This window comes from Dermacentor variabilis, chromosome 3, assembly GCF_050947875.1.
Source record: "Dermacentor variabilis isolate Ectoservices chromosome 3, ASM5094787v1, whole genome shotgun sequence".
Lineage (NCBI taxonomy): Eukaryota > Metazoa > Arthropoda > Arachnida > Ixodida > Ixodidae > Dermacentor > Dermacentor variabilis.
Window position 1 is genome coordinate 178,778,783 of NC_134570.1, and position 16,246 is coordinate 178,795,028.

Genomic DNA, 16,246 nt, shown 5'->3' on the forward strand with positions numbered 1-16,246 from the left:
CTAGAAATCAAACCGGTTTTACTGCTCGGTGCCGTCTTTGTAGTCGTAGCAATGTGAAATCATACAGCCGACCTGAATAAATGCGACAAAACATACCTAATGATTTACCTTCAGCTTCTAACAATGATGAATTTCGCTTCTTGTTTCTTGCTCACAGGGTGGAAAGCCAGTAACAAGCGCTAATTCGGATCGAAGCGGTTGGCCAGCGCTGTATGGGCGCTGCCGTGTTGCCACGGTTAGGGTGACTATTACAGGTGCCGCCGGTAACTGCCACAGTAATTCTCGGTATACGACGAGCATGCGCAAAGGTCGTAACATCTCACGTATCGTTGTACCGTGTCACGTAGTTCGCAAAAATAAAAGAGTCTAGTGCAGCCAATAATGAGCCAGTTACGCGCTGAACTATATACCGCTGGGCAGGGATATTGCCTGTGTGCGCCTCGTACCTTCGCCAGTACTGCAGCCAGTTTGTGCGATGGAGAAACGTTTAGTGGTGCTTACACAACACCCCCAGAGCGGCATCAGCAACAAAATAAAGCGATGTGCAAACTACGCAAACTATAGGTGACAGTACCGGGTCACCTTGATGAAAAGCTGTTCGTAGTGGATGAAGCCGGAGTTTCTTCTCACGTCTGTTTTACATCGAAGCTGTTGATGCGGACCCTGTGCCGTCGTTGTCTGATTTCGCTCAAAAAGGGGGCCACGTGACCTAGCAGGAGAGGAAGGGAAGAGCTAAACAAGGGGAAAGAGGTTTAAATCACCCTTTCCCCCTGTGAAAATGCTACCTTATACGCTAATCTTACACGGTTGTCGCGCGGTGCATTTTCGGTGATCGAGCTAGATTGGCATCTAATTTAGCGACGATTGATTCCACCCTGCCGCGAAAAAAAAAACGAACTAAAATTATGCTGGCGGTTTGCCACAAACGGACAGTGCCCAGTGATTGAAACGCGATACTACGCTTCACAAGCTGTTTGCAGCGCTGTGGAAGGTAGGGGCTGGTTGGCCAATCAGGATAGAGCGCATCAGAAGATTGGGTTCTTACGCGCCTGTCGCCCCGTGATAATAATGACAGGTGCCTCCAGCTATGTTTAAAGAAGTGTAAAAATGTTTAGGTTATTTCTTTTTGCAGCAAGTGGCGCTGGTGTCTTTTTCATATAATTTTTTTTTCATTTCGGATGGGCGAGGCCTATTCCAAAGGCACTGGCCCCCACTTCTTTTTCTATATTTCTACATTTCTTTTTCTTTTTTTTTATATGGCGTCTTAACCATGACGATAACTCTACGTGGTGGCGGTTGTGGAAGCAGTTTCTGTGTGAACCACTTTTCGTAGTGGTCACACCGTTCATTTCTTCGTGGCAATCGCCCGAGCTGTTCTTAGCTCGGAAGACTTCCGCAGCTCCTTCGACAAAACGGCGTTAGTTGCCGCACTGCGTCACAATCAGTCTGCCGCCTTTGGCACTGGGTTTCTGAAGACCAGTCGAGAGTCAGAATCGACGTGCTTCGTGCGCAGACTGGATGGTACCGTAAATCCACACACGACTACGTGTGTGGCCGGTGTTGACTCACGTTTCATCGGTTAAAAAAAATTGACCTACCCTGGCGTCGCAGCTCCGCTATCTGGCGCAGGTAAAAAAAAACAAATTATGGGGTTTTACGTGCCATAACCACTGTCTAATTATGAGGCACGCCGAAGAGGGGACTCCAGAAATTTCGACCACCTGCGGTTCTTTAAGGTGCACCTAAATCTAACGTACACCGGTGTTTTCGCATTTCGCCCCCATCGAAAAGCGGCCGCCGGGATTCAATCCCACGACCTCGTGCTCAGCAGCCCAACACCATAGCCACTGATCAACCCCAGCGGGTTGTGGCGCAGGTACCGGCGGCGACACTGCACGATGTGCGTCGCTTCGATCAGCAGTACATTCCGAGACCGTTTCTTGTATCGGAAGCCGAACTTCTTCAGCATCGTTTGCATCGTTGCTGTGGACACAGTTGGTAGCGTGTCGTCCTTTTTGAAACGCTGCACCACTTTGGCGAGAGTCGGAATCTCCCCTCTCTGAAAGCAGTCCTGCACCACCATTCGCAACACGCTCAAGTCAAAATCGTCCAGCTTCCTCGTCCGCTCACCTCCTTTTCCACCACAACGCTTCTTCGATGACAACACTCTGCCCACCTTCTCCGTCTCCGTTGTCGACTGGTAGAGCGTTCGCTCACTGATCTGGGTGAGTTTTGCAGTCCTCTTGATAAGCGAACTCAAGCTCGAACTGCCTCCGCACTCGACGCGAAGCCCTTCAAGAACGTTTAAAGCTATCTCCTCTGCCAGCTTGGGGAAACAGAGCAAATTAGACGGACGGCACACAGGGGTCACAACCGAATCAGGCGACACCATGTTGCCCAAAGACTGCGCATCACCACCTTGTAACAGGCCTCCGAGCAGCTGTGTTCCTGCGGGTCATTGCTATCAGTTTCGCGACTGATTGAAAGCGCTGTCTATAGTTTAGGATCGTCCCTCCATATTGTTTTAAATTTTTGTGTTTAATGTTTTAAATCTAGTCCTCATCTGCTCAAATATCTGAGGGACTATTTGCTGTGCTCCTGCAGCCCCGATTGGCTAAGAGGCCCCTACCTTCCACAGCGCTGCAAACAGCTTGTGAAACGGAGTGTAGGAGCGCGTGGCTGCCGGCATTAGTATCAAGAAGTGCCGGCAGCCACGTCAATCGTCAAACCAATCCAACCAATCCTCAAAACGATGGCAGCGCCTGCATCTCTAGTGGTGGGCCTTGAGCCCAATATACGGAGCTTTGTATTAGTGGTTGCGCATATTGAAACCCAGCTGAAACTATTTGAAGATGACGAGTAGTGCGTACTCCTGAGGAAGAAGCTGCCTACCGCGAAAGCAAAAATGAGGTGAAAGATTGCTGAAAAAAAGATTTACGCTATAGAAAAGATTTACGCTATAGACTGCTTGCGAAGTTTGACATGCGTGGTGTAACACTCGGTGTAACTAGCACGCTTTCGCTTTTCTGCCATCTTCACTGACTGCAAGGGACGGCGATATTTTCCCGCCCAGACATTATGGAACACACCGTTCTTTTTTTCGTTATGTGTATCAATAGAGTAAGAGAGCGTGCGGACATGTCAGCTACCTCGCAGACATATAAACGCATGCTAATATGACAAAGTTTGCTCAAAATTTATTACCGCTCATATTAGACCTACTTTGATACTTTCCCTAACATTTCCTTCTTTCTTTTTGTAATCCACTGTTATGTCTGAAAAAAATACTTTTGGATGTTTACCCCACTTATTATATTATTTTTAATTGGCTTTACGCCTGCGATGCCTTGGTGGCGTAAACTTTTACTCTCATTTATTTTTCATTTCATTTTTACGCGAGGGACTGCCAAAATGCCGTACCTAACGCCTCTTGAGGCGACTTGTACGCAGCGAATTGCATGTGATTAATTACATATAATCAGCTATTCTTTTTGGCAACTTTGTAATTTAGCAATTACTTTGATTCCTCCGTAACGCTGACTGCAATTTTTTTTTTAAATTTCGGTAACCTATTGCGTGTAACCAGTTACACTTTTGACGAAACAAGTGCTGACAGGTGACACAGCTTAGAACAAACACTCCGCTGGAACGACAGGGTCGAAAAGGGCCAAAGCATATCCAAGAGTTACCTCCTATCCCCAAACACTGTGGCGTGGCTACTCCTCGATCACCTATACATGGCAGTCTTGCAGATTAGCACATTTCTCTTGGAAGCTCGACCTCTGAGCTTTTCTCAAATAATAAAGTTGGCTCCTTCCATCCTGAAAGTGTTATAGGCGGCCATCGTAGGCGACGGGAGCTGCTGCTCAATTATTCTTCGCTTGCTGTAGTGTGTGACTTCTCCGATATATACAATTTTTTTACCGTTAAACGCATATCTTCCCACCTTTTCGAAGACCATTTTTTACCTACGGCTTCCCTTCATTAGTGTGATGATGAAAAATAAACATTATTATTAGTATATTACATGACTCAAATGCACATGTACTTTGGGTTGTAACACACAAACAGTATTCCATGAGCTTAATATTATACAGCTATTAAGGCTATTGCACTGCACATATGGCGACCATTTCGAGGAACGCGAACGCTTGTTGCTGTCTATTACATTTAGTATTTTAAGTCTAAACGGCTAACCAGCGAAGGCCCCGAGAGGATGGCCACCGGATTTTGGCCGACAAATTGAAACGGTAATTCTATGGCCCCATAGCAATAGCCGCTCTGGACGTTGACGCGAGGAAATCGCCTAATTCAATAATTCCGTTTTGCACTGGCCCTTTCTGGAGCGGCTTCCCTTACAGATAATCGCCGCGCCTCACCCAGAACCCAGACCCTAGCATAGCCGCATTGAGTGTACCACAATCTTTTGAGGAAGAAGTTCGTACGTTATTACGCAGCCCTTCTTTCCAGCTCACAAATCGAACCAGTCTCCTGTGTCACCACTGCCAGATGTGCTCCCAAGAGAACGAGGGATGATTACCGAATGGAATGCTCAAAAGGCAATTGTGAAGATAAACGTCTGAAGGGCTGCAGATGATGCTTCGAAAGAGCCCGGACACTTCGTTCTACTTAATCTATTTGTATAATGCTAATCAATGCAGAGACGAAAGTAAGGCTAATGTAATCGTTTACTTTTTTATTGATTGGACAATTAATCGGTTGGGGCAGTAATCAACAATAGCAATTCATTACATTGTTGAAAGAAGTGATTGTAATCGGTTACTTTTTTCTTTCTTTTTTTTTTTTTTTTTTTTGTAACGTGTGCGAGTCTGCTCGAGGCAAAGTTCTATGGCCGGAGGCATGCCCCGGAGTGATGCCGCCAAACGTCTGTCTTAGTAACGATTTCGTACTCGTGTGCATCCTGGACGTCAATGAATTTGAGCAAAGAAGCAATTTTTTTTTTCGCACGTACCCTATAATAGCTTTCCTGAAGTAGCAGTTGCCAGTGTTCACTAAATCCCATTGATTGTTCTGTTTGTTCAATCCGCTTTGCTTATATCGACTCTGTTGCAATGCGTGCACGATACCTTGTAGTCATTGTAAGCACCTGCATAGATGCGTAACAGTACTGAACGTGTGCCTGCGGGAAAGTAAATTATCTTTCAACCTGGTCTCGTGCGAGCCCGTTCCCTATGCGACGCCTTTCTATGTGTAGTGAAAGTTTGAGTGTTACGGAAAAGAGCAAGATATCCAAATAAAGCTATTAGATTTGAAACGAGGGAAGATGACCGAATAAAAACTCGAAAAGAAATTGTAGGTAAAGGTAAACAACGTATGAAGGGCTGCAGAGGACGCACTGAAAGGGCCAGGCCAGCTCGCTTGATTTATGTGGTTGTCCAATGTTAATAAATGGTGGGACCAAAGTAATGTGAAAGTATTCGATTATTTTTAGTCAGTGATTCATTACTACCCGCGGAGTATAAATTTGTAACTAGTCAAATATATTTGCGCAAGAAATAACTGTAAGCGCAACCGCTTGCTTTCTTTTTCCTTTAACGTGACACCAGTCTGATTCCAAGTAAAGCGTCGCCGACTGCGGGAGAACCAGCGGTGAATACCACCATTGCTGAACCGGCGGCGACATCACATGGCAACGTGGGCAAGCAGACCAGCAGCTAAATGGGGGAAAACCACTTATCGTGACATTGCAAACGCGACTAGTCGTCCGGGAACATCCAGCTGGCGACGAGGAATGATGTACGTCCCTATCGAGACCTCTAAGTTGTTTGGCGTTGCCGCGAATGATGGTAAAGCAGCAGGCATTGCGTGACGACGGCGAGCGTAACCTCCTTTCCTACACCTCAGGAGTAGTTGGCTAGTTGTTTTATAACCTTGGAAGACGAGGCTTCTTCATTTGTACCGCGGCGCGCAAGATATGTGGTTGTAATCCTGGAAGGGTAGAAATGTGCAGACACGTAGAAGTCAGACTGATGAGCGAGTTGGGAGACGGACCGTTGAGGCACTTCGTCATATCTGTCACGTCAGAACTGCATGTGAAAGTACTCAAACACCAGGTCAGACCACTAGTGCTCATTTAGAGCCGGCGACACTTTCGCACAGCGGTTAGCGGGACAATAACCATGGGTTCAATGGCCGGACTCCTGCAGTGAACTGTGCCGTTATTTATAATGGCTCCTGGCAGTTCTTCCAATTTCTTTAGCAGAGACCGTAGCGCCGGCGTGGCTCTAATCGTTTCGCGACGACTCATCCTATCAGTGCCAAGAGCTGGTCGTGCCGCACATCTACGCTTGTGGCGCGCCAATTTCTATAGTGAGTGATACTCTTGCTGCTTCTGTGGAGCGACCGGACGTTCTAAGTGCTTAGTGTCCAGCGCAACCTTGGAGAACAACGAGGCGAGCTAGATTTTCAGCAGTGCCTGCGAAAGTCATAGTTCGACTGAACGTCTGCAATGTAGGACGGAAAAAATGAAGGACGGAAAGAAAGAGCTTAGAGGGACTCGAGCGCGACTCCCAGTAGCTGGCCTAAACAATGCAGCCTCCTCTGACAGCGCGCACCACTCTGGCATAACTCTTGGGGAGGAGACTCTCCATGGCTGCCTGACCTATTAAAGGCATTGTTTCGCACGCGTTAGCGCTCAGTGGGGCCCTCGTCACAATCGGCCCTCGTCACACCGCTCTCCGGTTTTTTTCTCTCATGAACACTCTGCGCGCTCAGTGGCTTGAAATTACCAGCTACGCATCACCTGGCGAGGGCCTATTTCCCATGAGTGTTTCTTTCATATTTGATGACTACACTTCAACGCGGTCGCGTGAGGTGCGCTCCTAGTCCTTTTCCATGTTTCCGTCTTTAGTGCTGGCGTTCAGCGCGGTTCAGAGTAAATGTGCATGTCTGCAGAGTCACTGTACTAGATGCGCATCTGCATGTACAACTATGACGGCTCAATGTCCTAGACAAAATTACAGTTGATTCTATGGACGGGCCACGACTTACGGAATGGTCAGCGCATAGCGCCATTTCTGATGACTCAAAAAGCAAAACAATGAGCCGGACTTCCTGTGGTGTCTTCGTGGGCGACAGTTAAAAAGTGGCGTTACCTAAAACCAAGATGTTTTCACACAGTTTTACAAGTGCCCACTGTTGTTTACGAGGCAGGCTTTCATGCCGGACCTTGTTCGAAACAAAGGACCGATTATTACCCTGAGCTGCCAAAAACGCGCGCGCTGCACGCATGAATAAACACACAAATGAGGAATTTTAGAGTTTTAAGAGCCCCTTTAGCACAATTCATCCTTAGGAGAAACACTTCCGTCATTGCCAACATCGCACATCATACATATTTGTTTTCTTATGAGACATTGTAACGTAATGGACATAAGTAACTTTCTCGTACATTTACACATATGAGAAAATCAGGCACAATTTCCCGGTAAGCATGCCAGTCCATTCCCATCTGCTGCTACGCCGCCGTCAATACCGCTTTGTGCGCATTTTTTTCCTAAATGTTTAGCGTTTGTGATCCCTCTGTAATTGCGATATACAGGGTTTATTAATTACAGGGCCGTATACAGGGTTTGTTTATTAATTAACAAATTAATAAAGGTTTCCTGTGGCAGACAGCACAAATCTAGTTCATGAGCTGGTCTACTCGAAGCACCAGACACTAGTTGCACAAAAACTGAAACGCAGAATCGACTAATTAGCAAGAAACATTAAGTTTCTAACTCATTACTTTATGGGCCATATAGCAATTTACAATTTCTAGCCGTGATGTTCGCAGGGCCGATCCACTTGGAACGAATTCTCAAAATGACACCACTTTCGAGACATTAATACCCGAAATTTGCGGGGAAATGCATTGGCGTTCCAGTTACTTTTGTTTTTTAATGCATAAAACGCCGTTTTCTTAAGAAAGTATCTGGCATGCCAATGCATTTCTCCGCAACGTTCGCGAATTAATATCTCGAAAGTGGTGTTATCCTTAGAATTCGTTCCAACTGGATTCACCTTGTGAGCTCCATGGCTATAATTTGTAAATTGCACTATGGACCATAAGGTAATTAGTTAAAGAGTGAATGAGTTAATTTTTTTATTTTTTCAATTATGAATTTCAATTTTTATGCAAGTAGTGTCCGCCACGTCGAGTAGACCCCCTCATGTGCCAGAATTGTGCTACCTGCCACAGAGCAGCTTCTTAAAAATTGTGAAACCGTTCACTGAGACACCCGGTAGTAGCCTGGTATGAAGCTATTTTCGTCGGCGATGTGTTCGATTCACGAGAGCGGCCGAGTCTGTAAGTCAATAGACCCTGTTCACCTGCCTGAGTATGATTCTGGTGAGTGAGCCCCGATGAGCCCGGCAGAGTAGAATTTTGGCAAAAGCGAGCCCGAGTGAGCCATGAGCAAAAAATATATTTTGTGACTTAGTCTGACTGAGTTCCGTTTATTTTGTCGACGCACAGTAAATCTGCAGCAGCACGAAACAATGAGACCTATACTTTCGCGGAAAATATGAATGCTAAGCTTGCAGTAGTGCCCGCGATTGTAGCGTATGGAGCAGACCAACGGGGGGCAGTGCTGGTCCACTACGCGATGACTGATAGCTTGACAGCGCGGACAGATCGCTTGCTTTCAGAGGTAGCAGGGAAGTCTTGAAAAAAAAAGTAGTGGTGCGAAACATCCTGGAGCTAAAACCACTGCACAACGTGCACGCAAAGCATGTGCAGACCTTTGGGCGAGCTCTGCGGGCACACGCAACTAGAATCACATTTTCGACGCTGCAGTGGCGCTGGTGGAAATTCAGTTCGATATAAAACTGAACACCCAACGCAGTGTCCAAGGTGTGGTGACAGAGCAGGTGGCGGTGATTGTTTTAGTGGGCCACTGAAGCCGCCAGGCTATATGAATGCATCGAGTTTGGGCGAGATTTTGCGAATGGTGGCATTCTGAAATAACTGAGAACCTAATCTAAGCGTCTATGGCGCGCTATGCACACAGCTGCTATTTGAGCTCCACAGGTGTATTTGAGCTGTTAGCACTGGGCCGGTTAGCGCAAACGCTAGTGTGTATGAGCTCAACGCTCATGCTGGCAGTGTAACGCAGTACGCTTTCCTTGCTCGACTACACTTTTAAGCAAAGTTACACCCTTTTGCCACACAACTATAATCGTCATCTGTCTTGTCCGTATTTCCTTGCTTTAACGCAGCGAGCCCGGCACTTCCAGGTCACGAACGGAATGCCGGTTATCAGTATGACAGAGCATTCCCGACAGGAAAGTAGGGAGCGCAGCGTTTTCGAGGAAGGACACGCAAGCAAGACAGATGACGATTATCGTTGTGTGGCAAGAATGTAGACGGAGAGCTGATTGAGCAGAGCGTGTCGGTGGCTTCACTAGGCTTCTGGGTTGTTTCGCAGCAAAACTGATAGCACGTCACTCGAGTTTCGAGCATACGTGCTTACGAAAACTCGAAATCAGCTGTTTCCTGCAGTGCCTTAGCGCGTGAAATCTAAGCGAAGGGTAAGCAACGCTCTGCTAAGGGTCTTTAGTGTTTCGTTGTCGCTGCTGTCACAGGAGTTTTGTCAATCATATCTTGACGGTTGTATGCCATCAAGCATATCAGTTCCGGTAGTGCGTTGTTGACGGTGGACATACGCTGCTTGATCATGAATTTTCGTGGTAGCGTTGCCCATGTGCTATCTGCGTTTTTCGTTTATCGAGAAATCTCGGCTGATTGCGTGCTATGTCCTGTCGTGGACGATAGTTTTTGAATATACATTGAGAATTGTGAGTGCCATTCGTCCAGACTGTCTCGTCGCCTTTCTTTTCTTTTATGCCGTGTTTACTGCAACTTACAATTACTTGCCGATAAGCAATGCCTCAAGACGGCTTTCATAAGCGCTTTCTTAAATTCTCCCTTTCGAAGCAGGAAAGGTGTGCAGAAACTCCCGTGTGCAGTGCTTCGGGCGCACGTTAAGGAACCCCAGGTGGGGAAAATTATTACGGGGTCCCCACTACGGCCTGCCACTTAACCAGATCGTGGTTTTGGCGCGTAAATTCCCTGCACCTAATTCATATGCTCCCTAAGAATAATGATGAGCTCAGGCAATGAATGATCATGTAGATGACACAGGGAGTCCGGTACATTAGGAATACAATTCAATTTAACAATTTCCCCAGGAAGAGCTATTTATCTCGTCTTACACCTGTAATAAATCTTTGCGTCTCATATGACCCTTTTTTCTCAGTGGCTTCTAGGTGGACCTTGATACCGTTGTGAAGGAAGCTGCTTGCTACGGCTATTATTGACAACACACAATTAACGACTCACTTCTTAAAAGGATGCTGCGCTATACTTTTACGGCATCTCTACGTCTCCTTTGCAAGTCAGGCAGCTTCACTTTATTTTATTTTTTTATTTTGCCGGCGTATTTCCATTGATAGTATCAGAAATCATTTATGTTCTTTGCTCTATTCTGTTCCGTGTCTAACTGCAGCCCATGCAGTGAATATGACGTGAAGATAAGGGAAAACGCAACCCTAAGGATGCGAATAGAAGCTAAACACTACTTCATAAACTCAAAGGTTGTTTTACAATCTTGAGGAAATGCGACATGGTTAAACTCCGTGTCCCATAGTGTGAAAACATGTATGTCACTTTGTGCCATAATCAAGTGACGGGTGACGTCATTTTATTTCTATGTATATGCTATTTCGCTGTCCGTGGACGGATAACATCAGCACTACATTTTGAAGTAACTTATGAATGTGACCCAGTAGCCTCCATAGTTTCACCTCCTGCTCAGTATAGTTCGTCTTGGATGGGGTGATATCGTCCTACTAAACAAGCTTTGTACATACACGAAAAATAACATTGGATTTTCCAGCATGTAGTGCTACACAGCGACTTTGTTTTTTCACGGGCAGAAATGAGTCTAACTGCACGATCTTTTTGAGTTGAATCACTTTCTTTCAGTAGTTAAGGCTAACAGCAACCAAGATTAAAACGAATCCTGATGCCTCATGTAGGGTTAATGAAGTTGCATTGGACACGTTAATTAAACAGAAAGTGGGTGTCATATAAGGAAACATGCTCAAGCATATTTTTGCGTGTAAATGTGGCTGCTTAAGCCTGCAGAGTCGCAGTCAAGAAACACTCTACACGGCTCTGGCGTAGCCAGCTGATAATTTGTAATTGGTGACAACAGTTAAGACGCCTGTAAGCGACATTTGTTAACTCATATCGCATATGAGTGCGGAAGTTGATCGTAAGATAATAGCCATGTCTGTGATTTGAAGTCACTACGTAACAGATGATGCCTGGACATCCGTCTGCACATGTCATGAGCACGTGCAGCAAGTACACTGCACAATCCAAAGACAGCAGAGATATTCGTATCATACTGTCCCATTACGCTTGCGAAGGATCTCAGCAAGAACTCCGAAACATCAGTGTTACGATTATACGCTAGACTACCGCCTCTTGAAGATCCAAGGTGAAGGCTGCCCAGCAAAGCCTAATCGAACGAGAGGTATACTACGGCGTCGGCGGCTGGCCACCAGCTACAGTCGAGAGATATCTTTTGGAAGATAATCATTGGCAAGGCTAAAATGGACTCCGACAAAGCCGCAATGGGCGACGCGGACCTCGAAGGCATCCGAACCTCCGATAAAACAGAAATCGACGCTGCAGGCACCTCAGAAGGTGAAAACAACGATACCGACGACAACGGAGGTTACTGGGGCCCGTAAACGGCGACGCGACGCCAGCCTTCCGACCACTACCACTGGAGAACCCAAACCAGACCGCACGGCGAACCAGGCACAAAACCAGAAACCACGACTCCCGCCACTTCCACCGTCCGATTACAAGATCGTCTTCCCTCCACGAGACGGCTTCGACTTCAGCAAATGGCAATCTCATCGTCTCGCCTGAGCGGTGGGTCAGGCTGCCCACATCAGTGCAACCCAATCTGACACACAGTGAGAATACGCAACCAACAGAACCTGGAAGTGGCCAGTATGACAAAGGAGGAGCTGGCGGAACGCTTTAGACAGATCACTTCCTTCAAACTTGGAGGGAAGGAGTACCAAGTATACGCATACCTGGTCGCCCCCAACATGCCACTGGGATCAACAGTGAAACTCACCCGGACGAACTAATGGCAAATTTACGCTGCCCACAAGCACCGATTCTCCTTGCACGCATACTCGGAAAGTCGACGGCTGCTCTCAGCACCTTCGACTGGCTGGAAATGCCAAGAATAATTTATTATTATACAGGAGAACTTCTATGTCGACCCTACCGACCGCTATCTCAAATATGCAGCATACGCCTCAAAACCGGGCACAGGGCGGACATTTGTCCCACGCCGGAGGGCGCCCGGTGCAAGACCTGTGGACACAAAAACGCATCGGAGGACCACCAATGCCAACCGAAGTGCGTGCTGCGGGAATGCGATCACCCCTTTAGGGACCCAAGCTGCCCATCCAGGTAGCGCAAGTCCTTCGACAAATTACACTTCCTACTTAAAGCCGGCTGCACCAATGGCGCCAACAACATTCCCGCCACCAGCAACCCTGGCACTATAGCACCAACTAGCCGCAATCTCATGGGTCAAAATACCCGCCAGCTTCCACGGAGATGAACGTAGACAGAGGCCGATCACCCCGATGATCAACAGGCTCAAAGAAACGGGATAAATCCAGGCAGACGTCCATACCCAGATCACAAAGCCTACGGCGCGCAAGAACACCCCGACATGAACGGCATGAAGCAGCTGCAAACGACCAAGGGGCGGAATCACAGTCAACCATCGACTGAGAGGATCGAGAGGAAAGCGGTCACGAAGGGCCCTGGAACAAATCCAACAAAGGTGAGCTGGGCTGAGCGGCCTTCAAGCTCCTTCCCCCTTACCTTCTAGTACCACCAACTTTTTACCCTTTACAACATTCACACGCAGTACTCATGGAGGGCAGGTACCTCTCACAAATAACTTCTCAACCAACGCCAAGGTGCAGGAAACTAATAATGACATAGCCCGAACGCTTTGGCAAGATGTGCGAACATTAGTAAACGAAATGGCTACAGCCTTCGACAGGAATTTCACCAGTTAAAGCACGAGCTACAACAAGATAGAGAGCGCCTGAGCAACGAAATGCAACGGGACAGACAGGAACTCAAGGAAAGTTTCGCGCAAGGTAGGCAGGAACTGAAGGAAGAAATCAAAACCAGCCTGCAACACATGTTCATTGACATAAACCGTAAATTTGACAACAAATTCGCCACGAAGTTACTCAAACGGTCACCCACAACGCCACCACCAAACGCAGCCGTGTTAGCCCGCTGAGGCAAGAAACGATATCCGGACACATCCACACCCACGCCCTTCATTTCAGGCCAACTCACAATAAATCATGGCTAGACAACAAAATGTAGCGCAAGCACAACCGATCAAAATTTAGCAATAGAACTGCCGCAGTTTCAGGCGTAAACGGGGAAATCTGGCACAGTTAATACACGGACATACACACGCACCATACATATTGGCATTACAAGAAACATACACTGAACATAAAGCGACTGGATACAACATATTTTACGGACAAAGAACACCAGAATGGGCTAATTAAAACTGCACCATTAGTGTCGAAGAGATTAGCCGCAATCAACCATACACTCAGCTCCGAACACACACCGCACGTACTCACCGAAATCATTCCCGTAGACAGGAGTGAGCCCAGTTTCCTTGTACTCAACATCTACGCACCCCTAAAGAGCGGGCAGACTGCTTCGATGAACTCTTCAAGCACGCACTAAAGGAAGGGAAGCGACCGTTACCTATCGTAGGGGACTTTATTGCGGCACACCCAACGTGGTGTTACGAGACAATTAATCCGCAGGGTCGACAGCCAGCGCTGACGATAGCACAAATGGGCTTAACAATTCTGACACGCGCCGCCCTCCCCACAATAGGCAACCGTGTCATTCGAGGCACTTGCCCGTACCTTACGCTGATCAAATACATTAGGTACCAGGGATGTCACAACCTTGATGAGACCCTCGGTAGTGACTACAATAAAAACGTATCTTATAACACCGCGAGCAACAATCGAAGAATGTGAAACACGAATGACTGATTGGGACAAGTTACAAAAGCGGCGCAAGCAACTGAGCACCAACGAAACCAACGAAGGCGACTCGAAACCAAAAACTCTGCAGGGATGGATCCAACTATTTCAGACAGACTTCGGTGCGACAGCGAAAATCATCGACCTGTCACCAGAATATCCCAATGACGACAGACACCTATTACACAGTTGGGAAGCTCGCCATTGCCTGCAAAAAAGGTGGAAAAAGCAGAAACATAATCGGCAAGCTCAGGCAACTGATAGCCGCCTTAACAACCCAGGCGGAAAGTCACGCAGCCGAACTAACGCGAAATAATTGGACGAACCTATGCAATCCAATGCAGAGTAACTTAGGCACCGCGAAAACGTGGGTACTGCTTAGAAATCTCATCGACCCCAATCGAGCCAAAGCAACGAGAAGCGAAACCCTTAAAAAAATCTTGAGACAGACACCTGGGGACGATGCGGCCAAAATAGAATAGCTAAAAGACACTTACAAGGTACATGCCCCACACCAACTTACATAGATCATCCGCATGCGCAGCCTTCGTAATGAGACAACGACATCACACAACATGAAGTTATAGCAGCACTGCACCAAATAGTACGTAACACCACCCCGGGGGCAGACGTAATACACTACCGGCTTTTAAAAAACCTCGACGTAAGATCGATAAAAGAACGTTCGGATTACTTTCAATACCACTGGCTAGGTCGCACACTGCGGCAATAAGGGCGCAGAATGGCCTATCTACACCTCAACAGTCAGACTATAACAGCTTAGTTTGAACAACACCATGGCCGAATTAATGGAAGCTCAGAAAGTCAATCAGATCGAACGAGAGAAACGTACAGACAATTGCGATACCTAACATCACAGTTTGCCCCACGCATGCCCCTGTCAATCGCACCAAACATAAGAGAAAACATTACAGTGGCCCCCATACCTCGCAATTTGGTCGCCCAAGACCATAAAGTCAGGCGCGCTGCACGTGTAATGGCACTGCAACGAGCATACGGCAAAAACCGCGATACCAGGCGACAGACGCCGCCTGCTGCCTCGGAATTACAGCTACAGTGGTACTGGTGGCTGACTAGAGGGGCGGAACAGTATTATCTGCCAGAATACGCAGCGACAACTGCACGCAAGCGTAAGAATGTGCCATAGTTCTCGCCATCAGCGCTCAACCACCACATAATATATATCCTTACAGATTCGCAGCAAGCATGTCGAAACTACGCGAAAGACGGGATTTCTCCGACGGTTCATAACTTGCTAGACAATAATTAACATATCCCCACCAGTTCACCTAGTTTGGAGACCTGGGCCATGATCGCGTTCATGCTACAGCCCGAGGCTTCATCCTCTGGGCGCCGGTGGAAGGCCAGTCCAACCCAGATGAGGTGCAAAAGATACCACTTACGTACACGCATATAATACATGACTAGAGAACCACCAATAGAACGTTCTCTCCACCACACGTTAAAGGGACACTAAAGGCAAATACTAAGTCGACGTTTACTGTTTTAATACCATTCCAGCAACCATGCAACGCTTGCTTCGTGCCAAGCAGAGACTTAGTTTACGAGAAAATTTCATCTGAAGGGTGCGAATACCTTTTTCGAAATTCAATCTCCCGCCACCCAGCCGGGGGAGTGGTGACGTTGCATTCGCCATCACCAACCTTTGCTGCCGTCGGTGAGTAAAACTAGAATGTGAAACGGCCTCCGACACACGGCGATACCGAGCCAAGACAGAGCGGTGGACTCACCGCGGCTGCAGCTGCTTTTTGGTCAATTGGCGTGGACCGTTCGGGCATCCCGCCACATCACGTGAAAGTTGAATTCTCTGCTACTTGCAGTTTCTGCGAGTTTAGTGAGCCAGCAAAACCAGCGCAGCCCTACGCGACAGCGAAACTACTCACCCACGTAATCGTGGGCGGCGCTGAATCGCGTGAAAACCCCCAAAACCTTTCTACTATTACTTTCTACTTTCTACCGCTCGCGTCGTTACCAAGGGTAATTTCAATGAGTTCACTTTTCTGAAAATAAAATAGAACTAGACAACTAGTACTTTATTTCGTCTGATAATACAATACAA

At 47.2% G+C, this 16,246-nt stretch overlaps 1 protein-coding gene across 1 annotated transcript in view; it reads right to left on the minus strand.

The window, feature by feature from the left end:
• LOC142574925 (uncharacterized) overlaps positions 1–15,588 on the minus strand; it is a 60,306-nt gene extending 44,718 nt beyond the window's left edge. Inside the window, exon 1 of the mRNA XM_075683917.1 lies at positions 15,448–15,588. Coding sequence (XP_075540032.1) covers positions 15,448–15,588 — 141 coding nt within the window. The remainder of the gene's footprint in view (positions 1–15,447) is intronic.
• Positions 15,589–16,246: the final 658 nt, after the last annotated feature.